This window comes from Oncorhynchus mykiss, chromosome 13 (genome assembly GCF_013265735.2).
Source record: "Oncorhynchus mykiss isolate Arlee chromosome 13, USDA_OmykA_1.1, whole genome shotgun sequence".
In the NCBI taxonomy this organism is placed as follows: Eukaryota; Metazoa; Chordata; class Actinopteri; order Salmoniformes; family Salmonidae; genus Oncorhynchus; species Oncorhynchus mykiss.
In genome coordinates this window covers 6,400,852-6,428,585 of record NC_048577.1, presented here as the reverse complement: position 1 = coordinate 6,428,585, position 27,734 = coordinate 6,400,852, and the positions used below count along the sequence as shown (strand labels likewise).

The window sequence follows — 27,734 nt, the reverse complement described above, 5'->3', positions numbered from 1 at the left end:
CTCCCTCCTGATCTTTTATTTTTTATTTAACCAAGTCAGTTAAAGAACTCATTCTTATTCACAATGACGGCCTACCCCCGGCCAAAACCGAACGACGCTGGGCCAATTGTGCTCCGCCCTACGGGACTCCCAATCACAGCCGGATGTGATGCAGGCTGGATCTGTGACTTTACATTTAGAAACTGGTGTCCCAGACACAGATTAAACCCAGTCCTGGAAGAAACACCAATCTCCATTCAAAGGGTGTTGAGGACATAAATGTATGAACTCTGGTTTAGTGAAGTCCAAATCCACACAGCGATAATTCTATGACTCAGTATGTTTGTTTTAGTGGTTTTATTGCGCCATCCTCAAGACTTGACAGATATGACAACCAGACTAACAGAAACCCTCTCGGGTACATCTACAGATGAAACATCAGTCTATCACTTTTAAATTGTTACATTTCGACTGTTTGACTAATGATACAAGTTAAGCATTTTCACACACACCATAGTGTCATACAGACAACATGGTGAGCAATTATACACTACCGACTGATATCAAGCTGAATGTAAAAGCTGCTCGCAAACGACAGAAAATACATGTATAAATAATGACAAATAAATACACAACGGAGACGACAACGAGTGGAGAACCTTCTAGTCAGTGTGACAGAAATAAAACTGTTTATCTGTAAACAATGAATAATGATAAAGGAGAATAAAGTTACCACACTGCTACAGCGCTGCCATTGGCCAGGGTTAGATCTGCAGCGCTGCCATTGGCCAGGGTTAGATCTACACCGCTGCCATTGGCCAGTGTTAGATCTACAGCGCTGCCATTGGTCAGGGTTAGATCTACAGCGCTGCCATTGGCCAGGGTTAGATCTGCAGCGCTGCCATTGGCCAGGGTTAGATCTACAGCGCTGCCATTGGTCAGGGTTAGATCTACAGCGCTGCCATTGGCCAGGGTTAGATCTGCAGCGCTGCCATTGGCCAGGGTTAGATCTACACCGCTGCCATTGGCCAGTGTTAGATCTACAGCGCTGCCATTGGCCAGGGTTAGATCTACACCGCTGCCATTGGCCAGTGTTAGATCTACAGCGCTGCCATTGGCCAGGGTTAGATCTGCAGCGCTGCCATTGGCCAGGGTTAGATCTACACCGCTGCCATTGGCCAGTGTTAGATCTACAGCGCTGCCATTGGCCAGGGTTAGATCTACACCGCTGCCATTGGCCAGTGTTAGATCTACAGCGCTGCCATTGGCCAGGGTTAGATCTACAGCGCTGCCATTGGCCAGGGTTAGATCTACAGCGCTGCCATTGGCCAGGGTTAGATCTACAGCGCAACTATTGGCCAGGGTTAGATCTACAGCGCTGCCATTGGCCAGGGTTAGATCTACAGCGCAGCTATTGGCCAGGGTTAGATCTACAGCGCTGCCATTGGCCAGGGTTAGATCTACAGCGCTGCCATTGGTCAGGGTGGTAACATGGATAACAGATCAGTGTGGTAACATGGATAACAGATCAGTGTGGTAACATGGATAACAGATCAGTGTGGTAACATGGATAACAGATCAGTGTGGTAACATGGATAACAGATCAGTGTGGTAACATGGATAACAGATCAGTGTGGTAACATGGATAACAGGTGAGCGGCAGGTGAATAAAGCTAATATGTGTAGTAACCATATGACACCAGTAGGGGGCGGTGGTGTATTACAGTAAATACTGAGGCAAGAGCCCAATTCCAAATGGACATCTAACTGAAGGAGCTCTCTCACCACAGCAGCCCTCCGTACCCCTCTACTGTTCAGGGTCATATATAGTATTCCAGAACTAGGCCAGGTTGAGGTCAGCGGGGTCGGCAACAGCGTTATCAGAGGGGGTGTCCTCCAGGGAGGCCTCCACAGTGTTGTTCCATGGGCCGTCCGTCTGGGGGTCAGAGCTGTTGGCCGAGGGGGTCTCCCCGACCACCGGGCCCTGAGAGGGGGTCACCTCGGGGGCCTGGGAGGGGGTAGGTGGCCGGTTGGCTGGGAGATCTGAGGGGGAGTCAGAGATGGTGCTGGAGGGGATGTGTGTGGCATTGGGTGTGTGTGAGGTGTTGGGTGTGTGTGTGGCGTTGGGTGTGTGTGAGGTGTTGGGTGTGTGTGTGGCGTTGGGTGTGTGTGTGGCATTGGGTGTGGCATTGGATGTGTGTGTGGGGGTAGGTGTGTGTGGTGGGGTTGGTTCCTGGGGGTCAGAGCAGACAGCCTCTCCCTCAGCTACGTACCACACCTCATTGTGTCTGTTCAGCAGCTTCAGAGGACTGGAGAGAAACACAGGAAATAATCAATACAGAGAGAGAGAGCGAGAGAGAGAGTGTTCATAAAGGAAGTGGGATAGAGAGCGACAGACAGACGGACAGACTCAATACTAAGAGAGAAAGAGGCGTATATGTGTATTTATGAGATCATAGTGTGTGTGTATATGAGATTAGTTTGTGTGTGTGTGTGTCCAGGCCTACCTGTCGTAACCCACTCCGTAGTGGTAGGTGTGGTTGTAGTCAGCCTGGACCCTGGCCAGCTCCTTGGTCAGTAGGTGAGCGTGAAGCCTGGAGGTCACTGACAACATCCAGCCTCCGTAGCTACGCACGTACACATTCATAGAGGGCATCTCAGTAAAGTAGAGCTGGAGAGAGAGACATCCCAACAACAATAACACATTATAACATCACTGATAACATCCAGCCTGGATTAGTTCACACAGACATAATGACATGGCACAATTCCTTAGAATTCAAGTCATTATCCCCTCTGATAGAAATAACTCCAGAACCATAGAGCATTATCCCCACAGATATGTAGATAATCAAGCATTTTCCCCACATATATATAGATCATAGAACAATATCCCCACAGATATATAGATCATACAGCATTATCCCCACAGATATATAGATCATACAGCATTATCCCCACAGATATATAGATCATAGAACAATATCCCCACAGATATATAGATCATACAGCATTATCCCCACAGATATATAGATCATACAGCATTTTCCCCACATATATATAGATCATAGAACAATATCCCCACAGATATATAGATCATAAAGCATTATCCCCACAGATATATAGATAATAGATGCAGACCGGCCCCAGCTCCATAGCTGTCTACTGTAGAGCAGAAGAGAACATCTTGATTCATCATCTGTTGAGATCATCACTGTGTATACCTGCGTAGTGTAACGCTAGGAACGTCAAGTTCCTGGGTTCGAATCCCGCAAGGGTCGCACACACTCACATGCTAGAAATATATATAAATATACACACGCACATGCTAGAAATATATATAAATATCCACACTCACATGCTAGAAATATATATAAATATACACACTCACATGCTAGAAATATATATAAATATACACACTCACATGCTAGAAATATATATAAATATACACACTCACATGCTAGAAATATATATAAATATACACACTCACATGCTAGAAATATATATAAATATACACACTCACATGCTAGAAATATATATAAATATACACACTCACATGCTAGAAATATATATAAATATACACACTCACTACTACTGTCAGTGGCTTGGGATAAACACCTCTGGTAAAACGGCATACCTCATAATATTAATTGTGATGTGTTCGTTCCACCTGTTTCTGATTGGAGGGTTAGCCGGCCAGACTCACCTTGTCATTGGTAGGTGTGGGAGGCCTCTCCTGATAGGCTGCTGGCAGCAGGAAACTGAGGGTGTAGATGGCTGGTTCCCACATCCTGGTCTCCTCAGGGATCCTCACCAGGACTGGAGCAGTCATCTCCATCTGGAGACCTGGGACACACAGACACGCAGAATCGCAGACACGCAGAATCGCAGACACGCAGACACACAGACACACAGACACACAGCCATACACACAGACACAGAGACACAGAGACACACAGATCCATTTAGAGGTGTGTAGTATTTAGACACACAGTGCATTCTGTAGAGGTACAATGTCCTCAAATGTGTAAATTCAGACACACAGGATTAACACACTCTCTCTCTCACCTATGTTGTTGTCTCCAGTGATGTACTAGAACAGTCTCTTACCTCTGTTGTTGTCTCCAGTAATGTACTAGAACAGTCTCTTACCTCCAGTGATGTACTAGAACAGTCTCTTACCTCCAGTGATGTACTAGAACAGTCTCTTACCTCCAGTGATGTACTGGAACAGTCTCTTACCTCCAGTGATGTACTGGAACAGTCTCTTACCTCTGTTGTTGTCTCCAGTGATGTACTAGAACAGTCTCTTACCTCCGTTGTTGTCTCCAGTAATGTACTAGAACAATCTCTTACCTCCAGTGATGTACTAGAACAGTCTCTTACCTCCAGTGATATACTGGAACAGTCTCTTACCTCTGTTGTTGTCTCCAGTGATGTACTAGAACAGTCTCTTACCTCCAGTAATGTACTAGAACAGTCTCTTACCTCCAGTGATGTACTAGAACAGTCTCTTACCTCCAGTGATGTACTGGAACAGTCTCTTACCTCCGTTGTTGTCCCCAGTGATGTACTAGAACAGTCTCTTACCTCCAGTGATGTACTAGAACAGTCTCTTACCTCCAGTGATGTACTAGAACAGTCTCTTACCTCCAGTGATATACTGGAACAGTCTCTTACCTCTGTTGTTGTCTCCAGTGATGTACTAGAACAGTCTCTTACCTCCGTTGTTGTCTCCAGTAATGTACTAGAACAGTCTCTTACCTCCAGTGATGTACTGGAACAGTCTCTTACCTCTGTTGTTGTCTCCAGTAATGTACTGGAACAGTCTCTTACCTCTGTTGTTGTCTCCAGTGATGTACTAGAACAGTCTCTTACCTCTGTTGTTGTCTCCAGTGATGTACTAGAACAGTCTCTTACCTCCGTTGTTGTCTCCAGTAATGTACTAGAACAGTCTCTTACCTCCGTTGTTGTCTCCAGTGATGTACTAGAACAGTCTCTTACCTCTGTTGTTGTCTCCAGTGATGTACTAGAACAGTCTCTTACCTCCAGTGATGTACTGGAACAGTCTCTTACCTCCAGTGATGTACTAGAACAGTCTCTTACCTCCAGTGATGTACTGGAACAGTCTCTTACCTCCAGTGATGTACTGGAACAGTCTCTTACCTCTGTTGTTGTCTCCAGTGATGTACTAGAACAGTCTCTTACCTCCAGTGATGTACTAGAACAGTCTCTTACCTCCAGTGATGTACTGGAACAGTCTCTTACCTCTGTTGTTGTCTCCAGTGATGTACTAGAACAGTCTCTTACCTCCGTTGTTGTCTCCAGTAATGTACTGGAACAGTCTCTTACCTCTGTTGTTGTCTCCAGTGATGTACTAGAACAGTCTCTTACCTCTGTTGTTGTCTCCAGTGATGTACTAGAACAGTCTCTTACCTCCAGTGATGTACTAGAACAGTCTCTTACCTCCAGTGATGTACTGGAACAGTCTCTTACCTCTGTTGTTGTCTCCAGTGATGTACTAGAACAGTCTCTTACCTCCGTTGTTGTCTCCAGTGATGTACTAGAACAGTCTCTTACCTCCGTTGTTGTCTCCAGTGATGTACTAGAACAGTCTCTTACCTCCAGTGATGTACTAGAACAGTCTCTTACCTCCAGTGATGTACTAGAACAGTCTCTTACCTCCAGTGATGTACTAGAACAGTCTCTTACCTCCAGTGATGTACTAGAACAGTCTCTTACCTCTGTTGTTGTCTCCAGTAATGTACTAGAACAGTCTCTTACCTCCAGTGATGTACTAGAACAGTCTCTTACCTCCAGTGATGTACTAGAACAGTCTCTTACCTCCAGTGATGTACTGGAACAGTCTCTTACCTCCAGTGATGTACTGGAACAGTCTCTTACCTCTGTTGTTGTCTCCAGTGATGTACTAGAACAGTCTCTTACCTCCGTTGTTGTCTCCAGTAATGTACTAGAACAATCTCTTACCTCCAGTGATGTACTAGAACAGTCTCTTACCTCCAGTGATATACTGGAACAGTCTCTTACCTCTGTTGTTGTCTCCAGTGATGTACTAGAACAGTCTCTTACCTCCGTTGTTGTCTCCAGTGATGTACTAGAACAGTCTCTTACCTCCAGTGATATACTAGAACAGTCTCTTACCTCCGTTGTTGGCCCCAGTGATGTACTAGAACAGTCTCTTACCTCCAGTAATGTACTAGAACAGTCTCTTACCTCCAGTGATGTACTAGAACAGTCTCTTACCTCCAGTGATGTACTGGAACAGTCTCTTACCTCCGTTGTTGTCCCCAGTGATGTACTAGAACAGTCTCTTACCTCCAGTGATGTACTAGAACAGTCTCTTACCTCCAGTGATGTACTAGAACAGTCTCTTACCTCCAGTGATATACTGGAACAGTCTCTTACCTCTGTTGTTGTCTCCAGTGATGTACTAGAACAGTCTCTTACCTCCGTTGTTGTCTCCAGTAATGTACTAGAACAGTCTCTTACCTCCAGTGATGTACTGGAACAGTCTCTTACCTCTGTTGTTGTCTCCAGTAATGTACTGGAACAGTCTCTTACCTCTGTTGTTGTCTCCAGTGATGTACTAGAACAGTCTCTTACCTCTGTTGTTGTCTCCAGTGATGTACTAGAACAGTCTCTTACCTCCGTTGTTGTCTCCAGTAATGTACTAGAACAGTCTCTTACCTCCGTTGTTGTCTCCAGTGATGTACTAGAACAGTCTCTTACCTCTGTTGTTGTCTCCAGTGATGTACTAGAACAGTCTCTTACCTCCAGTGATGTACTGGAACAGTCTCTTACCTCCAGTGATGTACTAGAACAGTCTCTTACCTCCAGTGATGTACTGGAACAGTCTCTTACCTCCAGTGATGTACTAGAACAGTCTCTTACCTCTGTTGTTGTCTCCAGTGATGTACTAGAACAGTCTCTTACCTCCAGTGATGTACTAGAACAGTCTCTTACCTCCAGTGATGTACTGGAACAGTCTCTTACCTCTGTTGTTGTCTCCAGTGATGTACTAGAACAGTCTCTTACCTCCGTTGTTGTCTCCAGTAATGTACTGGAACAGTCTCTTACCTCTGTTGTTGTCTCCAGTGATGTACTAGAACAGTCTCTTACCTCTGTTGTTGTCTCCAGTGATGTACTAGAACAGTCTCTTACCTCCAGTGATGTACTAGAACAGTCTCTTACCTCCAGTGATGTACTGGAACAGTCTCTTACCTCTGTTGTTGTCTCCAGTGATGTACTAGAACAGTCTCTTACCTCCGTTGTTGTCTCCAGTGATGTACTAGAACAGTCTCTTACCTCCGTTGTTGTCTCCAGTGATGTACTAGAACAGTCTCTTACCTCCAGTGATGTACTAGAACAGTCTCTTACCTCCAGTGATGTACTAGAACAGTCTCTTACCTCCAGTGATGTACTAGAACAGTCTCTTACCTCCAGTGATGTACTAGAACAGTCTCTTACCTCTGTTGTTGTCTCCAGTAATGTACTAGAACAGTCTCTTACCTCCAGTGATGTACTAGAACAGTCTCTTACCTCTGTTGTTGTCTCCAGTAATGTACTAGAACAGTCTCTTACCTCCAGTGATGTACTAGAACAGTCTCTTACCTCCGTTGTTGGCCCCAGTGATATACTGGAACAGTCTCCTGAAGGCCATGGCTGCTCCCACCCCCATAAAGTAGGCCTCCGCATCCGTAGACACCCAACGAGTAGGACTGTAGTGACGGACCTGACAAACACACACATATTATTAAAGGAGATATTTTTAACATATAGGTGCAGGTGTCCATCTCTCTCTCTCTCTGTGTGTGTGTGTGTGTCCACTCACCTCATATTCGTCTGTTTTGCACACCAGCTCATACTCCAGACATTCCTTTGACTCGGTGCAGAAACTGGAGTTGTTGCTGGGGCTAGAGGACAGGAGATAGTAGGTTGTTAGTAGTGTATCATTCTAACACACTACTAACACACTCCATCACACACACACACACACACACACACACACACACACACACACACACACGGTAAGGGGGTGTCATTGAAAAGGAGAGATTGTCTTACCCGACGCCACCTTCAGCACCAACTGAAACCATTAGAGCCACCAGCATCACCAGCCCTGGGAACAACTCCCTGAGGACACACACAGTTGTTCATATCCACTGTCTATTGGTGTGTGTGTGATGATGTGTGTGTATTGGTGTGTGTGTGATGGTGTATGATGGTGTGTGTGTGATGGTGTGTGTGTGATGGTATGTGATGGTATGTGATCGCGTGTGATGGTGTGTGTGTGTGTGATGGTGTGTGTGTGTGTGATGGTGTGTGAAGGTTTGTGTGTGTGTGATGGTGTGTGAAGGTTTGTGTGTGTGTGATGGTGTGTGTGTGATGGTGTGTGTGTGTGTGTAATGGTGTGTGTGTGTGTGTGTGATGGTTTGTGTGTGAGGGTGAGTGATGGTGTTTGTGATGGTGTGTGTGTGTGATGGTGTGTGTGTGTGTGTGATGGTGTTTTCTGCAGAGGTACAATGGGGCACATTATCCTCTGAGAGGGAGAGAGAGCTGGGAGGTGTGTGTGTGTGTGAGAGAGAGAAAGAGAGAAATAGAGAGAGAGATTTTGCTGCAGCGTCATTCTCTCTCTGCACCAGCCACAGCATCAGCAGCAGAACAGGCGATCTGAGGTCACGGTGGAAAAGATAATGATGCCAATGGTCTTAACTAGATCCTTATCAACCACTGACTGACCTACTGCAGGGCAGAAACAATCCCGTTACTCAACTCAGCTAGCAACCGTTATTTAACGGCTGGAAGCGAGCCAACGGTGGCGTTTCAATGCGGTAGACACACGGTGCTTGCCTTTCCTCAGCCAGGACCCGGTTAAATATTGATGCAGCGGACCGAAACATGAGAGGAGGTGGCTCAGAAACAGACTCGCTCTCTCGCTCTTTCTATCGCTCTCTCTCTCCGTGAGATGCGCAAGCAATGCGTCATTTTGCTGCTCAGGTCAATGTCACACCCACGTTACACTTTCTTTCTCATATTTTGTTATACAACTACAAAAATGACTTCAAAAACAATACCCATAGAAGTACTCTCGTCCCACACACGTTGCAGTCAAACAAATAAACCTAACTAAAATTGTCCCATTTGCTTTAATAAAACAATATGCAGTAATAAATACTAGCCCAACAGTCCGCTGAACAGCAGCAACATGCAGAATGAGAACTCACATTGTGAAGAGGAATGTCCTGTCCGGTGTCCGTTATCCGCCGGTGAAATATGACTAGGCTACTGCGTGCTTTGTGCGCTCTGGAGGATGACGACAGTCACCCGGTTAGATCAGCAGTAGCTTTATAGTGTACTGCAGAGCTCTCGCTGCTTACGAAACCACAGCCAGGTCTGGGCTGGCCCACTAATGGCCGACCGGAGGGGCGCAGGTGTGTCTGTGTGTGATAATAATGGAGCGGCGTGGGGTTACCTCGGGAAGTAGTTTAAGGGATGTTTAAGGGATAGTTAAGGGATGTTTAAGGGATATTTAAGGGATGCAGAATTAATGCAGGTTTTTGGCTGCACTGAAGGCATCAATACTGGTCTACTGATACTGAACTAGTGAAGGCTCATTGATACTGATACTGAACTAGTGAAGGTCCACTGATACTGAATACTGAACTAGTGAAGGCCCATTGATACTGAATACTGAACTAGTGAAGGCCCATTGATACTGAATACTGAACTAGTGAAGGTCCATTGATACTGAACTAGTGAAGGTCCACTGATACTGAATACTGAACTAGTGAAGGTCCACTGATACTGAATACTGAACTAGTGAAGGTCCATTGATACTGAATACTGAACTAGTGAAGGTCCATTGATACTGAATACTGAACTAGTGAAGGTCCACTGATACTGAATACTGAACTAGTGAAGGTCCATTGATACTGAATACTGAACTAGTGAAGGTCCATTGATACTGAATACTGAACTAGTGAAGGCCCATTGATACTGAATACTGAACTAGTGGAGATCCATTGATACTGAATACTGAACTAGTGAAGGTCCATTGATACTGAACTAGTGAAGGTCCATTGATACTGAATACTGAACTAGTGAAGCTCCACTGATACTGAATACTGAACTAGTGAAGGTCCATTGATACTGAATACTGAACTAGTGAAGGTCCACTGATACTGAATACTGAACTAGTGAAGGTCCATTGATACTGAATACTGAACTAGTGAAGGTCCATTGATACTGAATACTGAACTAGTGAAGGTCCATTGATACTGAATACTGAACTAGTGAAGGTCCATTGATACTGAATACTGAACTAGTGAAGGTCCATTGATACTGAATACTGAACTAGTGAAGCTCCACTGATACTGAATACTGAACTAGTGAAGGTCCATTGATACTGAATACTGAACTAGTGAAGGCCCATTGATACTGAATACTGAACTAGTGAAGGCCCATTGATACTGAATACTGAACTAGTGAAGGTCCATTGATACTGAACTAGTGAAGGTCCATTTATACTGAATACTGAACTAGTGAAGGTCCATTGATACATATATAGATTCCATTAGAATGACATCACAGAGAAAGGGGCAGGGTTTTGTTCTTTATAGATTCCATTAGAATGACATCACAGAGAAAGGGGCAGGGCAACAACTCTTACAATTCCAACTATTGAAACCTGATTCTGTTCCTAATTACAACCTTTTTTCTCAAAGCTAAGATGCTGATTATTTGTTGCTAATGCTACAGATGTCTATATAGCAGCCCACTTATACTAGTAAAGGCCCAGTGCACTACTTTTGTGAAAAAAATACTTTTCCAAAAATAATATATTTTTCTATTAATTAACATTTTTAATTCTGATTTTTCAGGGGGTGCCGCAGCCCCCTCAGCACCGCTACTTCCCGCGGATGTGGGCGTGGCCAGGGGTGCCTAGAGCTGCATAAATATGCTGGTTTCGGCAAGCAGTTACAGTACGCCCAGCCAGACAGCGCCCTGGTTACAGTACGCCCAGCCAGACAGCGCCCTGGTTACAGTACGCCCAGCCAGACAGCTCCCTGGTTACAGTACGCCCAGCCAGACAGCGCCCCGGTTACAGTACACCCAGCCAGACAGTACCCCGGTTACAGTACACCCAGCCAGACAGCGCCCCGGTTACAGTACACCTAGCGCCCCAGTTACAGTACACCCAGCGCCCGGTTACAGTACACCCAGCGCCCCGGTTACAGTACGCCCAGCCAGACAGCGCCCCGGTTACAGTACACCCAGCCAGACAGCGCCCTGGTTACAGTACACCCAGCCAGACAGCGCCCCGGTTACAGTACACCCAGCCAGACAGCTCCCTGGTTACAGTACACCCAGCGCCCCGGTTACAGTACGCCCAGCCAGACAGCGCCCCGGTTACAGTACACCCAGCCAGACAGCTCCCCGGTTACAGTACGCCCAACCAGACAGCTCCCCGGTTACAGTACGCCCAACCAGACAGCTCCCCGCGCCCTGGTAACAGTACGCCCAGCCAGACAGCTCCCCGGTTACTGTTCGCCCAGCCAGACAGCTCCCCGCGCCCTGGTTACAGTTCGCCCAGCCAGACAGCTCCCCGCGCCCTGGTTACAGTACACCCAGCGCCCCAGGAACAGATGACAGGCTGGCAGTGCTCCAAATATCAATATTGAAATCACCAGGGACACATCTTCTGTGGTAGGTTAAAGGGGACAGTTTAGATTACCAGTGTCTTCTTCAGTGGTAGGTTAAAGGTGACGGTTTAGATTACCAGTGTCTTCTTCAGTGGTAGGTTAAAGGTGACAGTTTAGATTACCAGTGTCTTCTTCTGTGGTAGGTTAAAGGTGACAGTTTAGATTACCAGTGTCTTCTTCTGTGGTAGGTTAAAGGTGACAGTTTAGATTACCAGTGTCTTCTTCAGTGGTAGGTTAAAGGGGACAGTTTAGATTACCAGTGTCTTCTTTAGTGGTAAGCTAAAGGTGACGGTTTAGATTACCAGTGTCTTCTTCTGTGGTAGGTTAAAGGTGACAGTTTAGATTACCAGTGTCTTCTTCAGTGGTAGGTTAAAGGTGACGGTTTAGATTACCAGTGTCTTCTTCAGTGGTAGGTTAAAGGGGACAGTTTAGATTACCAGTGTCTTCTTCAGTGGTAGGTTAAAGGTGACAGTTTAGATTACCAGTGTCTTCTTCAGTGGTAGGTTAAAGGTGACGGTTTAGATTACCAGTGTCTTCTTCTGTGGTAGGTTAAAGGTGACAGTTTAGATTACCAGTGTCTTCTTCTGTGGTAGGTTAAAGGTGACAGTTTAGATTACCAGTGTCTTCTTCTGTGGTAGGTTAAAGGTGACGGTTTAGATTACCAGTGTCTTCTTCTGTGGTAGGTTAAAGGTGACAGTTTAGATTACCAGTGTCTTCTTCAGTGGTAGGTTAAAGGTGACGGTTTAGATTACCAGTGTCTTCTTCTGTGGTAGGTTAAAGGTGACAGTTTAGATTACCAGTGTCTTCTTCAGTGGTAGGTTAAAGGTGACGGTTTAGATTACCAGTGTCTTCTTCTGTGGTAGGTTAAAGGTGACAGTTTAGATTACCAGTGTCTTCTTCAGTGGTAGGTTAAAGGTGACGGTTTAGATTACCAGTGTCTTCTTCTGTGGTAGGTTAAAGGTGACAGTTTAGATTACCAGTGTCTTCTTCAGTGGTAGGTTAAAGGTGACGGTTTAGATTACCAGTGTCTTCTTCTGTGGTAGGTTAAAGGTGACAGTTTAGATTACCAGTGTCTTCTTCTGTGGTAGGTTAAAGGTGACAGTTTAGATTACCAGTGTCTTCTTCAGTGGTAGGTTAAAGGTGACAGTTTAGATTACCAGTGTCTTCTTCTGTGGTAGGTTAAAGGTGACGGTTTAGATTACCAGTGTCTTCTTCAGTGGTAGGTTAAAGGTGACGGTTTAGATTACCAGTGTCTTCTTCTGTGGTAGGTTAAAGGTGACGGTTTAGATTACCAGTGTCTTCTTCTGTGGTAGGTTAAAGGTGACAGTTTAGATTACCAGTGTCTTCTTCTGTGGTAGGTTAAAGGTGACAGTTTAGATTACCAGTGTCTTCTTCTGTGGTAGGTTAAAGGTGACAGTTTAGATTACCAGTGTCTTCTTCAGTGGTAGGTTAAAGGTGACGGTTTAGATTACCAGTGTCTTCTTCTGTGGTAGGTTAAAGGTGACAGTTTAGATTACCAGTGTCTTCTTCTGTGGTAGGTTAATGGTGACAGTTTAGATTACCAGTGTCTTCTTCTGTGGTAGGTTAATGGTGACGGTTTAGATTACCAGTGTCTTCTTCTGTGGTAGGTTAATGGTGACAGTTTAGATTACCAGTGTCTTCTTCTGTGGTAGGTTAATGGTGACAGTTTAGATTACCAGTGTCTTCTTCTGTGGTAGGTTAATGGTGACAGTTTAGATTACCAGTGTCTTCTTCTGTGGTAGGTTAATGGTGACAGTTTAGATTACCAGTGTCTTCTTCTGTGGTAGGTTAATGGTGACAGTTTAGATTACCAGTGTCTTCTTCTGTGGTAGGTTAAAGGTGACAGTTTAGATTACCAGTGTCTTCTTCTGTGGTAGGTTAAAGGTGACAGTTTAGATTACCAGTGTCTTCTTCTGTGGTAGGTTAAAGGTGACAGTTTAGATTACCAGTGTCTTCTTCTGTGGTAGGTTAAAGGTGACGGTTTGAATAAGACTGCTCTTTGATATGTTTAGGATGTGTTAAATCAAATGCCACCACTTTCCTTCTGCACTTTTCCCTGTGTGACACGGCCTGTCCTACAGGTCTTACTTGTCTTGGGTGAGCTATATTGGGCCTTCTTTTTAAAGCCCAAAGCCCAGTCTTGACCCTGACCCACAGCTTTGCATAACATTCTTAAATCTGTTGACATACAGGTAGGTGTGTGTGTGTGTATTAGTGGACAGTATACACTGAGTGTACAAAACATTAAGAAAACCTTCCTAATATTGAGTTGCATCTCCTTTTGCCCCCAGAACAGCCTCAATTTGTTACGGGGTCTGGACTCGACAAAGGTGTCTAGCGCGTTCCACAGGGATGCCGAACCATGTTGACTCCACTGTTAGTACTGACCCAAAGGAAGAGGTCAGATCCATGTTGACTCCATTGTTAGTACCGACCCAAAGGAAGAGGTCAGATCCATGTTGACTCCATTGTTAGTACCGACCCAAAGGAAGAGGTCAGATCCATGTTGACTCCACTGTTAGTACTGACCCAAAGGAAGAGGTCAGATCCATGTTGACTCCACTGTTAGTACTGACCCAAAGGAAGAGGTCAGATCCAGGTTGACTCCACTGCTTCCCACAGTTGTGTCAAGTAGGCTGGATGTCCATTCTTGATCCACAGAGGAAACGGTTGAGCATGAAAAACCCAGCAGCGTTGCAGTTCTTGACAGACACCGGTGCCCCTGGTACCTACAACCATACCCTGTTCAAAGGCACTTAAATATTTTGCCCTGCCCATTCACCCTCGGAACGACACACGTACACAAACCATGTCTCAACTGTCTCAAGGCTTAAAAATCCTTCTTTAACCTGTCTCCTCCCCTTCATCTACACTGATTGAAGTGGATTTAACAGGTGACATCAATAAGGGATCATGGCTTTCACCTGGATTCACCTGGTCAGTCTGTCTCATGGAAAGAGCAGGAGTTCCTAATGTTTTGTCCCCTCACTGTATAGATGTGCTATATTGAAAGCAGGTTGTAGATTAGGCTGTAGGGGCTCGGTCTCTCCCACACATGTTCCAAACATCCGCTTTATTTAACCATGTGACCTCCATCATACTGTTAGACATTACATGGTTGGTTAGCAGGTTTTAGTTTAAAACAGTACACACACACACACCAAGCACTATATAGGGCTCTGGTCAAATGAAGTGCACTATATAGGGCTCAACCCATAGGGCTCTGGTCAAATGAAGTGTACCATATAGGGTTCAACCCATAGGGCTCTGGTCAAATTAAGTGTACTATATAGGGCTCTGATCAAATGAAGTGCACTATATAGGGCTCAACCCATAGCGCTCTGGTCAAATGAAGGGCACTATATAGGGCTCTGGTCAAATGAAGTGCACTATATAGGGCTCTGGTCAAATGAAGAGCACTATATAGGGCTCAACGCTTAGGGCTCTGATCAAATGAAGTGTACTATATAGGGCTCTGGTCAAATGAAGTGTACTATATAGGGCTCTGGTCAAATGAAGAGCACTATATAGGGCTCAACCCATAGGGCTCTGGTCAAATGAAGTGCACTATATAGGGCTCTGGTCAAATGAAGAGCACTATATAGGGCTCAACCCATAGGGCTCTGGTCAAATGAAGTGCACTATATAGGGCTCAACCCATAGGGCTCTGGTCAAATGAAGGGCACTATATAGGGGATAGGGTACCATTTGGGATGTAAATTAGGTATACTTTTGACATGTTGCTATTAGCAACAACTCCACTGATGTACAGTCCATGTATGATCAGATCTTTAGGAGTTAGAGCAGGAAACCTACTTAGAGGCTACTTGTCCCCTTCATAAGCAATACTTAAGGGCCTACGTCATCCCTGTGGAGGATCCATAGCCCAATCCCAGATTAACGGGTCTGTATGGGTCGGATAGTTTCAAATACTTGTTGGAAGGGCGTGGGGTTGTTGTGATTGGGTCAGTACATGTCATATTGGACTAGAATCAAGATGATGCTTTTACCTATGAAGCCCTCATGCACTGCTTATGAAGGTGCTATATACTGATTATATTACCACCAACGATAATAACATCATCCTCAGTCTTTTATCAATATTTACAAACTCGTGATCTGTTAAATAATGTCAATAACAACAACACAGTAAAACCAAAAACCAGACTAAATACAAAACATCAGCCGCTCAGTAAAAAAACACTTCATAAAAATCTGAGAAACTAAATTAAAATTCATCCCCAGTCTCTGATTCTGACAAACACAAAGTCAAACACATCAGTGTCCTTCAATCCCAGTCCTGGAAAACCCACAGGGTGTGGCAGGGTTTTGTGCCAGCCTAACACACCTCAATCAACTTATCAAAAGGGGCTTGATGATTGGACGATTGATGGAATCAGGTGCTAGTGCTGAGATGGAACCAGGATGAAAGAAAAGTGAAATAAACAATATCTTGATATACATTTCAACATATGAATCATCTATATTGACGAGAAGAGAAGATATATGGAGATGCAAATGAAATGATGAAGATTGACTGGTCCACCGTTCACTATCCTGACCAGGGTTCTGATAACTTCCTCCACATAGATGCTGCTTTCACTGGGGGTGTCTCTGTACTCTGGTCCAGGGGTCAGAACCTGTCTGTTCTCTGGTCCAGGGGTCAGAACCTGTCAGGGCCACGGTGGGCGTCTGTTCTCTGGTCCAGGGGTCAGAACCTGTCACGACCACGGTGGGCGTCTGTTCTCTGGTCCAGGGGTCAGAACCTGTCAGGGCCACAGTGGGTGTCTCTGTTCTCTGGTCCAGGGGTCAGAACCTGTCACGACCACGGTGGGCGTCTGTTCTCTGGTCCAGGGGTCAGAACCTGTCACGACCACGGTGGGCGTCTGTTCTCTGGTCCAGGGGTCAGAACCTGTCAGGGCCACAGTGGGTGTCTCTGTTCTCTGGTCCAGGGGTCAGAACCTGTCACGACCACGGTGGGCGTCTGTTCTCTGGTCCAGGGGTCAGAACCTGTCACGACCACGGTGGGCGTCTGTTCTCTGGTCCAGGGGTCAGAACCTGTCACGACCACGGTGGGCGTCTGTTCTCTGGTCCAGGGGTCAGAACCTGTCAGGGCCACAGTGGGTGTCTCTGTTCTCTGGTCCAGGGGTCAGAACCTGTCAGGGCCACAGTGGGTGTCTGTTCTCTGGTCCAGGGGTCAGAACCTGTCAGGGCCACGGTGGGCGTCTGTTCTCTGGTCCAGGGGTCAGAACCTGTCACGACCACGGTGGGCGTCTGTTCTCTGGTCCAGGGGTCAGAACCTGTCAGGGCCACAGTGGGTGTCTGTTCTCTGGTCCAGGGGTCAGAACCTGTCAGAGCCACAGTGGGTGTCTCTGTTCTCTGGTCCAGGGGTCAGAACCTGTCAGGGCCACAGTGGGTGTCTGTTCTCTGGTCCAGGGGTCAGAACCTGTCAGGACCACGGTGGGTGTCTGTTCTCTGGTCCAGGGGTCAGAACCTGTCAGGGCCACGGTGGGTGTCTGTTCTCTGGTCCAGGGGTCAGAACCTGTCAGGGCCACGGTGGGTGTCTGTTCTCTGGTCCAGGGGTCAGAACCTGTCAGAACCACGGTGGGTGCAACACATCAGACTCCACTAATAAAGTCTTTATTGATGACTATGACTAATTGGATCAGTTGAATCAGCTGTTCTTTATTGATAACTAGAATTTGACTTAACTATAATTAAATCAACGTTTAAAAAATGATTAGTTGAAACAGGTTTTACTGCAGGGCGGGAGCTGAAGCCTGCACCCATACCAGCTTCTACAGAGGAAGGTTGGATAACCCCTGTTCGACAGGCAGATGGCTCAAACTGCACCTCCCAATGGAAGAAACACACAACAGCCAAAACACACATCAAAATACAGCCTAAGTTGTCCAACAGAACAGAAGTACCACTTAAATAAACAGAGGCTGCGTAGTGTAGTGCACTACACCAGGAACAGGGTTCCAAACCACACCCTGTGTAGTGTAGTGCACTACACCAGGAACAGGGTTCCAAACCACACCCTGTGTAGTGCAGTGCACTACACCAGGAACAGGGTTCCAAACCACACCCTGTGTAGTGTAGTGCACTACATCAGGAACAGGGTTCCAAACCACACCCTGTGTAGTGTAGAGCACTACATCAGGAACAGGGTTCCAAACCACACCCTGTGTAGTGTAGAGCACTACATCAGGAACAGGGTTCCAAACCACACCCTGTGTAATGTAGAGCACTACATCAGGAACAGGGTTCCAAACCACACCCTGTGTAGTGTAGAGCACTACACCAGGAACAGGGTTCCAAACCACACCCTGTGTAGTGTAGAGCACTACACCAGGAACAGGGTTCCAGTTGGGACACATTAAAACAGAACAGGAGACTCTGGATATAAAATATACCGATCACACATCTGGAAAACGATCATCTTTGGAGTGTCGCTTCCTCCGTTCTCCAGAGAGAAGAAAAGGAGAGAGAGAGGGAAAGGGAGTGAGAGAGAGGTCATTAGAGGTCCATTCTACCCCAGACCAGACCGTTCTATTCGTCCATCGACGAGGGGTGGGGGGTGGAAGAGTTCTCTCCCTGGAATGAACCATTATGACACCAGGCAGGGGTGCAGAGCCTCCAGAAAGTCTCCAGATAAACGAGAGCGAGAAGGTCCAACGACAACTAAAGTCTGTCATCGTTCGTCTTGTTGCATAGCGAGGCGGTGGTTGCTTTAGTAACAGCCACCCAGTTTCAGATCGAGGAGGAGTGTTTTGGGGGAGGGGTAAAGGGTGTGTCTTGGTCCATTTCAGTCCCCGTTTCTCTCCAACGCTGAGGGGTTTTGGGTGTTTAGAACACCCCCCCCTCTTCACACACACTCTCACAAGGTAGACTCTTTCTGGCGCTCGCGACCATTAGATGTCTTCTTGACTTTAGAGATGCCCTCCAACATACCTGACTCCGTCACCCTGTAGAGAGAAGAGAGGGAGAGAGAGAAGAGAGGGAGAAAGAGAGGGAGAGAGGGAGAGAGAGGGTTAGTTGAATACATGACATGTTTAAACATCCCAGGTGCGACCTCACAAAGCAACAACAAGTCTCTTACACTTCGTCCATCTCCACGTCCTCCTCATCCAGGGGCAGCTGGAGGTAGGGGTTGTTGGAAGCCGGGCGGAACTTATACCCCGTCAACACAAAGAAGATCAGAGTCGACACCTCCACTAGGAACTACAGGGAGGGACGGGGTAGAGGGGGAAAATAAAACATTCAGACCAACTCTCTAAAAACAACGAAGAAATGGATATCGGTGTCAAAGAGTTTCACCGTGTGACATCATCAGAAGTGGACAGTGACGGCGTCTCACCTCGTAACACCACTGCCACTGGAAAGGCACCGTCACCTTCAGCAGGATGGCGATGATCCTCGTGAAGTAGATATAACACACTATCTACAGATGGAGAGATGGAGGGAGGAGGGAGAGAGGAATGAGGGAGAGAGGGAGGACGGAGAGAGGGAGGACGGAGAGAGGGAGGACGGAGAGAGGGAGGACGGAGAGAGGGAGGACGGAGAGAGGGAGGACGGAGAGAGGGAGGACGGAGAGAGGGAGGACGGAGAGAGGGAGGACGGAGAGAGGGAGGAGGGATGATGGAGAGAGGGAGGGGAGGGGATGGAGAGAGGGAGGAGGGATGATGGAGAGAGGGAGGAGGGATGATGGAGAGAGGGAGGAGGGATGATGGAGAGAGGGAGGAGGGATGATGGAGAGAGGGAGGAGGGATGATGGAGAGAGGGAGGAGGAGGGATGATGGAGAGAGGGAGGAGGAGGGATGATGGAGAGAGGGAGGAGGAGGGATGATGGAGAGAGGGAGGAGGAGGGATGATGGAGAGAGGGAGGAGGAGGGATGATGGAGAGAGGGAGGAGGAGGGATGATGGAGAGAGGGAGGAGGGATGATGGAGAGAGGGAGGAGGGATGATGGAGAGAGGGATGATGGAGAGAGGGATGATGGAGAGAGGGAGGAAGGATGATGGAGAGAGGGAGGATGGATGAGGGAGAGGGAGGGAGGAGAGAGATTACCCATCCTGACATCTTTCAGAACTTTCACAGAAACATAAGTTAAAATTCAAAATAACTGCGAGGAAGAGACAGACAGAGAGACAGATGTCTCCTCACCATGACGTAGTAATGTCTGAATAGTTTGAGTTTCTCCAGGTTCATGGCAGCTGAGGTAAACAAAGAGAGATAGACAATATTACTAGACAGCTACAGGGGAACTACAGGGGAACTACTGGGGAACTACTGGGGAACTACTGGGGAACTACTGGGGAACTACTGGGGAACTACAGGGGAACTAACAGGGGAACTAACAGGGGAACTAACAGGGGAACTAACAGGGGAACACAGACAGTATTACTACAGACAGCTACTGGGGAACTAACAGGGGAACTAACAGGGGAACTAACAGGGGAACTAACAGGGGAACACAGACAGTATTACTACAGACAGCTACAGGGGAACTAACAGGGGAACTAACAGGGGAACTAACAGGGGAACTAACAGGGGAACACAGCACCAACTACAAGGTTCAAACTACATGTTACTCAGCTATAGTTATTAACCACTGCTAACTGTCCATGAAATGTTTCCCTCCCTGTAGATGGCTCACCTTTCCCATCAGTGCTGGAAGCCTCTTGTAGGTGACGAATAGACCTGCAAACACACACACACACACACCACATTATCCTCTGATGGCCCGTCAGGGAGGAAGGAGCCCCCTTCTCAAACCCAACAGTAATAAGTCAACCAGGTCAACCATGAGGTCAACCAGGAACAACACTTCCTCTTAACAGTATACTGACCATACAACAGGGAAGAGGAGGAGGTCAACCAGGAACAACACCTCCTCCTAACAGTATGCTGACCATACAACAGGGAAGAGGAGGAGGTCAACCAGGAACAACACCTCCTCCTAACAGTATACTGACCATACAACAGGGAAGAGGAGGTCAACCAGGAACAACACCTCCCCCTAACAGTATACTGACTATACAACAGGGAAGAGGAGGAGGTCAACCAGGAACAACACCTTCTCCTGACAGAATACTGACCATACAACAGGGAAGAGGAGGAGGTCAACCAGGAACAACACCTCCTCCTAACAGTATACTGACCATACAACAGGGAAGAGGAGGTCAACCAGGAACAACACCTTCTCCTGACAGAATACTGACCATATAACAGGGAAGAGGAGGAGGTCAACCAGGAACAACACCTCCTCCTAACAGTATACTGACCATACAACAGGGAAGAGGAGGTCAACCAGGAACAACACCTCCCCCTAACAGTATACTGACTATACAACAGGGAAGAGGAGGAGGTCAACCAGGAACAACACCTTCTCCTGACAGAATACTGACCATATAACAGGGAAGAGGAGGAGGTCAACCAGGAACAACACCTCCTCCTAACAGTATACTGACCATACAACAGGGAAGAGGAGGTCAACCAGGAACAACACCTTCTCCTGACAGAATACTGACCATATAACAGGGAAGAGGAGGAGGTCAACCAGGAACAACACCTCCTCCTAACAGTATACTGACCATACAACAGGGAAGAGGAGGTCAACCAGGAACAACACCTTCTCCTGACAGAATACTGACCATATAACAGGGAAGAGGATAGCTCCACAGCAGATGAGGTCAACCAGGAACAGAACCTCCTTCCACAGGGCGTACTCACTAGAGCCCTCCTCTGTAGACTCTATTATGATGTAGGCTACGTTGGCCAGAACCTGGGAGAGGGGGTGGGGGGTGGAAGAGAGTGAGTGAGTGTCAAACTGGTGGAAGTTTGCCAGAGATTAAGAAGAAAACATCACTAAATCCATCTCTGTCAGATCATTGGTTAACGCGTCGACCGTCACTTCCCCACACCCCACCCCCAGGTGTACATGTAGAGGGATGATGATATAACACCCCACCCCCAGGTGGACATGTAGAGGGATGATGAGACGTTCTTGTCTAAAGATTTTCTGTATCATGTTTTAAGTTGTGTGTGGACCCCATTAAAACTTCTTTGGGACTGGGGGGCACTATTGAGTAGCTTGGATAAAAAGATGCCCAGAGTAAACTGCCTGCTACTCAGGCCTAAAAACTAGAATATGCATATAATTAGTAGATTTGGATAGAAAACACTCTGAAGTTTTTAAAACTGTTTGAATGATGTCTATAACAGAACTCATTTGGCAGGCAAAAACCTGAGAGAAAATCCAAACAGGAAGTGGGAAATCTGAGGTTTGTAGTTTTTCAAGTCATTGCCTATCGAATATTGTCCATGGGGTCATATTGCACTTCCTAACGATTCCACTAGATGTCAACAGTCTTTAGAACCTTGTTTGAGGCTTCTACTATGAAGTGGGAGAGAATGAGAGCTCTTTCAATCAGGTGTCTGCCGTGAGCTGATCACGCGCCCTCCCGTGAGAGCGACCTGCGTTTCATTGGATTTCTGTAGACAAAGGAATTCTCCGGTTGAAACATTATTGAAGATTTATGTTAAAAACAGCCTAAAGATTGATTCTATACATCGTTAGACCTGTTTCTACGAACTGTAACGGAACTTTTTGACTTGGGTGGACCTAGTGCTCGAGCCTCATGAATATGGTTGTGTACTAAACGCACAAACAAAAAGGAGGTATTTGGACATAAATGGACTTTATCAAACAAAACAAACATTTATTGTTGAACTGGGATTCCTGGGAGTGCATTCTGATGAAGATCAAAGGTAAGTGAATATTTATAATGCTATTTCTGACTTCGGTTGACTCCACAACATGGCGGGTATCTGAATGGCTTGTTTTTGTGTCTGAGCGCTGTACTAGTCTTTTTGAAATCTGACACAGCGGTTGCATTAAGGAGAAGTGGATCTAAAATTCCATGCATAACACTTGTATCTTCTAGCAATGTTTTTTATGAGTATTTCTGTAAATTGATGTGGCTCAAAATCACCGGATGTTTTGGAACCACTGAACATAACGCGCCAATGTAAACTCAAGATTTTTGGATATAAATATGAACTTTATCGAACAAAACATACATGTATTGTGTAACATGATGTCCTATGAGTGTCATCTGATGAAGATCAAAGGTTAATGATTAATTTTCTCTCTATTTCTGCATTTTGTGACTCCTCTCTTTGGCTGGAAAAATGGCTGTGTTTTTCTGTGTCTTGGTTCTGACCTAACATAATCGTTTGGTGTGCTTTCGTCGGAAAGCAAGTTTGTCTTTAAAATGGTGTAAAATACTTGTATGTTTGAGGAATTTTAATTATGGGATTTCTGTTGTTTTTTAATTTGGCGCCCTGCAGTTTCACTGGCTGTTGGCGAGGTGGGACGCTACCATCCCAAATATCCCGGAGAGGTTAAGAGTAGCTGCTGCCTTTACAACAACTAATGGGGATCCTAATAAAATACCAACCCCCTCCTCCTCCCAGGTGTACCTGTAGAGGGATGATGATATAACCCCTCCCAGGTGTACCTGTAGAGGGATGATGATATAAACCCCCCCCAGGTGTACCTGTAGAGGGATGACGATAACCCCCCCCCAGGTGTACCTGTAGAGGGATGACGATATAACCCCCCCCAGGTGTACCTGTAGAGGGATGACGATATAACCCCCCCCCCCCCCCCCCCCAGGTGTACCTGTAGAGGGATGACGATATAACCCCCCCCCCCCCCCCCAGGTGTACCTGTAGAGGGATGACGATATAACCCCCCCCCCCCCCCCAGGTGTACCTGTAGAGGGATGACGATATAACCCCCCCCCCCCCAGGTGTACCTGTAGAGGGATGACGATATAACCCCCCCCCCCCCCCCAGGTGTACCTGTAGAGGGATGACGATATAACCCCCCCCCCCCCCCCCAGGTGTACCTGTAGAGGGATGACGATATAACCCCCCCAGGTGTACCTGTAGAGGGATGATGATATAACCCCCCCCAGGTGTACCTGTAGAGGGATGATGATATAACCCCCCCAGGTGTACCTGTAGAGGGATGATGATATAAACCCCCCCCCCCCCCCCCTGGTGTACCTGTAGAGGGATGACGATATAACCCCCCCAGGTGTACCTGTAGAGGGATGATGATATAAACCCCCCCCCCCAGGTGTACCTGTAGAGGGATGATGATATAACCCCCCCCCCAGGTGTACCTGTAGAGGGATGACGATCATGAAGATCTTCTTCTCCTTGTCTGACAGGATGTATTTAACGAAGGCCCAGCCAGTACCAATCAACGCCAGAGTGATGAACAGCAGAGCCCCCTTCAACCTGCACACACCACATTACCACACACCACATTACCACACACCACATTACCACACACATACACACGTTATTATGCAAAATGTAACAGACACACGTATCAAAACATCACCCTGATCAGAAACATGCTTTACTCATTTCATATGTAAATACACTGCATTTCAGTCAATGCCACTCTGACATTGTTCGTCCTAATATTTATATATTTCTAAATTCCAATCTTTTACTTTTAGATTTGTGTGTTGTTGTGAAATTGTTAGATATTACTGCACTGTTGGAGCTAGAAACACAAGCATTTCACTACACCCGCAATAACATCTGCTAACCATGTGTATGTGACCAATAACATCTGCTAACCATGTGCATGTGACCAATAACATCTGCTAACCATGTGTATGTGACCAATAACATCTGCTAACCATGTGTATGTGACCAATAACATCTGCTAAACATGTGTATGTGACCAATAACATCTGCTAACCATGTGTATGTGACCAATAACATCTGCTAACCATGTGCATGTGACCAATAACATCTGCTAACCATGTGTATGTAACCAATAACATCTGCTAACCATGTGTATGTGACCAATAACATCTGCTAACCATGTGTATGTGACCAATAACATCTGCTAAACATGTGTATGTGACCAATAACATCTGCTAACCATGTGCATGTGACCAATAACATCTGCTAACCATGTGTATGTGACCAATAACATCTGCTAACCATGTGTATGTGACCAATAACATCTGCTAACCATGTGTATGTGACCAATAACATCTGCTAACCATGTGTATGTGACCAATAAATTAATAAATATCCCCCAGACTGAAATAGCACCCAGAGTGAAATATCCCCCAGACTGAAATAACACCCAGACTGAAATATCACCCAGACTGAAATATCACCCAGACTGAAATATCACCCAGACTGACAGGTGGGTGATGTAGTACATGACAGCCCATCCTTCTATGGGGTGTCCCTCCGTGTTGATGAAGTGGTAGTTGATCTGAGAGGAGAAGTAGACCAACATGTTATAGGATATTCCATTGTACATCACAGGCAATTGTAATTTAGTGGGGTCGGTCAGGTGGAGGATGTACGTGGAGGTCCGTGTGTGTGGGTTGCTCAGTGGGTTGCTCTGTGGGTGTGGAGGTCAGTATGTATGTGTGTGTGTCTACATGTGTGTCTGTTGTACTCACGCTGTGGAAAACCAGGGAGATGGACTTGGTGAAGGCCAGAGCTGCCATCAGCCAGTGGATCTTAAACACACTGTACCTACAGGAGAGGATAGCAGAGGAAGAGAGAACGAGAGGAAGAGAGAATGAGAGGAGGATAGCAGAGGAAGAGAGAACGAGAGAGAGAGACAGGAGAGGATAGCAGAGGAAGAGAGAACGAGAGAGAGAGACAGGATAGCAGAGGAAGAGAGAGAGACAGGATAGCAGAGGAAGAGAGGGAGGAGAGGATAGCAGAGGATAAGAAGAGTTATAAACTGTTTACGTTCCTATGTGTACCGGTGCTTCGTCAGTGTGTAGACCCAGAACAATGTCTGCTACAGGGTTTCCGGCTGATAAGATTAATGAATATCCGATCAAAATAAAAAAACTGTAGCCGGTCAGATTGTCCAGGGCTGCCCACCATACACCCTGCAGCACCATACTCTTCTCTCACTGCCTTATGAGCTGCTGAGAGACAGACAGAGAGAGAGAGAGCATAGGCTACTGTTGATTGTGAAGATAACAGGCCTCTTTCATTGCAGTAAAATGATCAGTAGAGAGTAGGTCTATAGAGAACAGCCTAGGAGAAGAGTAGGTCTATAGAGAACAGCCTAGGAGAAGAGTAGGTCTACAGAGAACAGCCTAGGAGTAGAGTAGGTCTATAGAGAACAGCCTAGGAGTAGAGTAGGTCTATAGAGAACAGCCTAGGAGTAGAGTAGGTCTATAGAGAACAGCCTAGGAGTAGAGTAGGTCTATAGAGAACAGCCTAGGAGTAGAGTAGGTCTATAGAGAACAGCCTAGGAGTAGAGTAGGTCTATAGAGAACAGCCTAGGAGTAGAGTAGGTCTATAGAGAACAGCCTAGGAGAAGAGTAGGTCTATAGAGAACAGCCTAGGAGTAGAGTAGGTCTATAGAGAACAGCCTAGGAGTAGAGTAGGTCTATAGAGAACAGCCTAGGAGTAGAGTAGGTCTATAGAGAACAGCCTAGGAGAAGAGTAGGTCTATAGAGAACAGCCTAGGAGTAGAGTAGGTCTATAGAGAACAGCCTAGGAGTAGAGTAGGTCTATAGAGAACAGCCTAGGAGTAGAGTAGGTCTATAGAGAACAGCCTAGGAGTAGAGTAGGTCTATAGAGAACAGCCTAGGAGTAGAGTAGGTCTATAGAGAACAGCCTAGGAGAAGAGTAGGTCTATAGAGAACAGCCTAGGAGAAGAGTAGGTCTATAGAGAACAGCCTAGGAATAGAGTAGGTCTATAGAGAACAGCCTAGGAGTAGAGTAGGTCTATAGAGAACAGCCTAGGAGTAGAGTAGGTCTATAGAGAACAGCCTAGGAGAAGAGTAGGTCTATAGAGAACAGCCTAGGAGTAGAGTAGGTCTATAGAGAACAGCCTAGGAGTAGAGTAGGTCTATAGAGAACAGCCTAGGAGTAGAGTAGGTCTATAGAGAACAGCCTAGGAGTAGAGTAGGTCTATAGAGAACAGCCTAGGAGTAGAGTAGGTCTATAGAGAACAGCCTAGGAGTAGAGTAGGTCTATAGAGAACAGCCTAGGAGTAGAGTAGGTCTATAGAGAACAGCCTAGGAGTAGAGTAGGTCTATAGAGAACAGCCTAGGAGTAGAGTAGGTCTATGGAGAACAGCCTAGGAGTAGAGTAGGTCTATAGAGAACAGCCTAGGAGTAGAGTAGGTCTATAGAGAACAGCCTAGGAGAAGAGTAGGTCTATAGAGAACAGCCTAGGAGGGTAATGACCTCCATGTGAATAAGTTTACTGTTCAACTCGCTATTCAGGTAGGATGTAATCTTTGAACTTAAAATGTATTTATTTTATTCCTATTTATAATAATTTGTTTTATAATTAGTGTTACTGTATATCATTGTTACTACGGTGGGCCTATTTATTATACATGTATTATTATTTATGTTGTAAAATAAATATCAGTAGCCTATTGCTCCCATTTGTTGAATACAGTAGGCACTAACTAGCCTTTCTTGGTAATTGCTGCAATGTAGCCTGTTCCAAACTTTTGTGAAGGTTCAAACCATTTTCAGGTTCAAACCAAGCGTTTTGTTTCATTCTGTTGAGCCATTTTCTTTGGCCAACTTAAGTTGCAACTAATGGTGTGTTTGCCACAATAGAATAATCCTGTTCGTATTTTCCATATAAAAACAACGGCTTGACTTTTGATATTACCCTAATAAAGTTTACCATTTTTGAAAAAGGTTTGTTGTGGCTACTAGCCTCCTATACTGGGGGCCCACGACCTGAAGGCAGCGCGGGAGGCCCACGACCTGAAGGCGGCGCGGGAGGCCTACGATCTGAAGGCGGCGCGGGAGGCCTACGATCTGAAGGCGGCGCGGGAGGCCTACGATCTGAAGGCGGCGCGGGAGGCCCACGACCTGAAGGCGGCGCGGGAGGCCCACGATCTGAAGGCGGCGCGGGAGGCCTACGATCTGAAGGCGGCGCGGGAGGCCTACGATCTGAAGGC

The 27,734-nt window shown here is 46.3% G+C and overlaps 3 protein-coding genes and 1 long non-coding RNA gene across 8 annotated transcripts in view; all 4 read right to left on the bottom strand.

The window, feature by feature from the left end:
* Nucleotides 1–321: 321 nt before the first annotated feature.
* LOC110485399 (heme-binding protein 1) lies at nucleotides 322–9,357 on the bottom strand. Its single transcript, XM_036940003.1, has 7 exons — nucleotides 9,225–9,357; nucleotides 8,065–8,133; nucleotides 7,832–7,913; nucleotides 7,612–7,732; nucleotides 3,686–3,825; nucleotides 2,487–2,650; nucleotides 322–2,288 (listed from the first exon to the last, which is right to left on the bottom strand). Coding segments are annotated over exons 1-7 (1,047 nt in total). The 5' UTR covers nucleotides 9,227–9,357; the 3' UTR covers nucleotides 322–1,819.
* LOC118938517 (uncharacterized protein in mobD 3'region-like) lies at nucleotides 709–1,803 on the bottom strand. Its single transcript, XM_036942562.1, has 2 exons — nucleotides 1,748–1,803; nucleotides 709–1,447 (listed from the first exon to the last, which is right to left on the bottom strand). Exons 1-2 carry the CDS (start codon nucleotides 1,801–1,803, stop codon nucleotides 709–711), a joined length of 795 nt encoding a protein of 264 aa, XP_036798457.1.
* LOC118938168 lies at nucleotides 4,242–6,073 on the bottom strand. The gene is made up of 3 exons (XR_005035425.1): nucleotides 5,854–6,073; nucleotides 5,476–5,571; nucleotides 4,242–4,293 (listed from the first exon to the last, which is right to left on the bottom strand). It is a non-coding gene; the product is annotated as an uncharacterized LOC118938168 (long non-coding RNA).
* An 8,030-nt stretch (nucleotides 9,358–17,387) lies between the features above and the next one.
* The window catches only part of LOC110485395 (protein GPR108), a 21,745-nt gene continuing 11,398 nt past the window's right edge, over nucleotides 17,388–27,734 (bottom strand). For all 5 annotated transcript variants that reach the window (XM_036940002.1, XM_036939997.1, XM_036940000.1 and 2 more), the window contains 9 exons: nucleotides 25,240–25,315; nucleotides 24,973–25,046; nucleotides 23,923–24,040; nucleotides 21,382–21,512; nucleotides 20,385–20,428; nucleotides 19,892–19,941; nucleotides 19,087–19,170; nucleotides 18,829–18,950; nucleotides 17,388–18,694 (listed from right to left, as the gene is read on the bottom strand). In XM_036940002.1, the coding sequence (XP_036795897.1) occupies nucleotides 18,607–18,694; nucleotides 18,829–18,950; nucleotides 19,087–19,170; nucleotides 19,892–19,941; nucleotides 20,385–20,428; nucleotides 21,382–21,512; nucleotides 23,923–24,040; nucleotides 24,973–25,046; nucleotides 25,240–25,315 (787 nt within the window). In that variant the 3' untranslated portion in view covers nucleotides 17,388–18,606. The remainder of the gene's footprint in view (nucleotides 18,695–18,828; nucleotides 18,951–19,086; nucleotides 19,171–19,891; nucleotides 19,942–20,384; nucleotides 20,429–21,381; nucleotides 21,513–23,922; nucleotides 24,041–24,972; nucleotides 25,047–25,239; nucleotides 25,316–27,734) is intronic.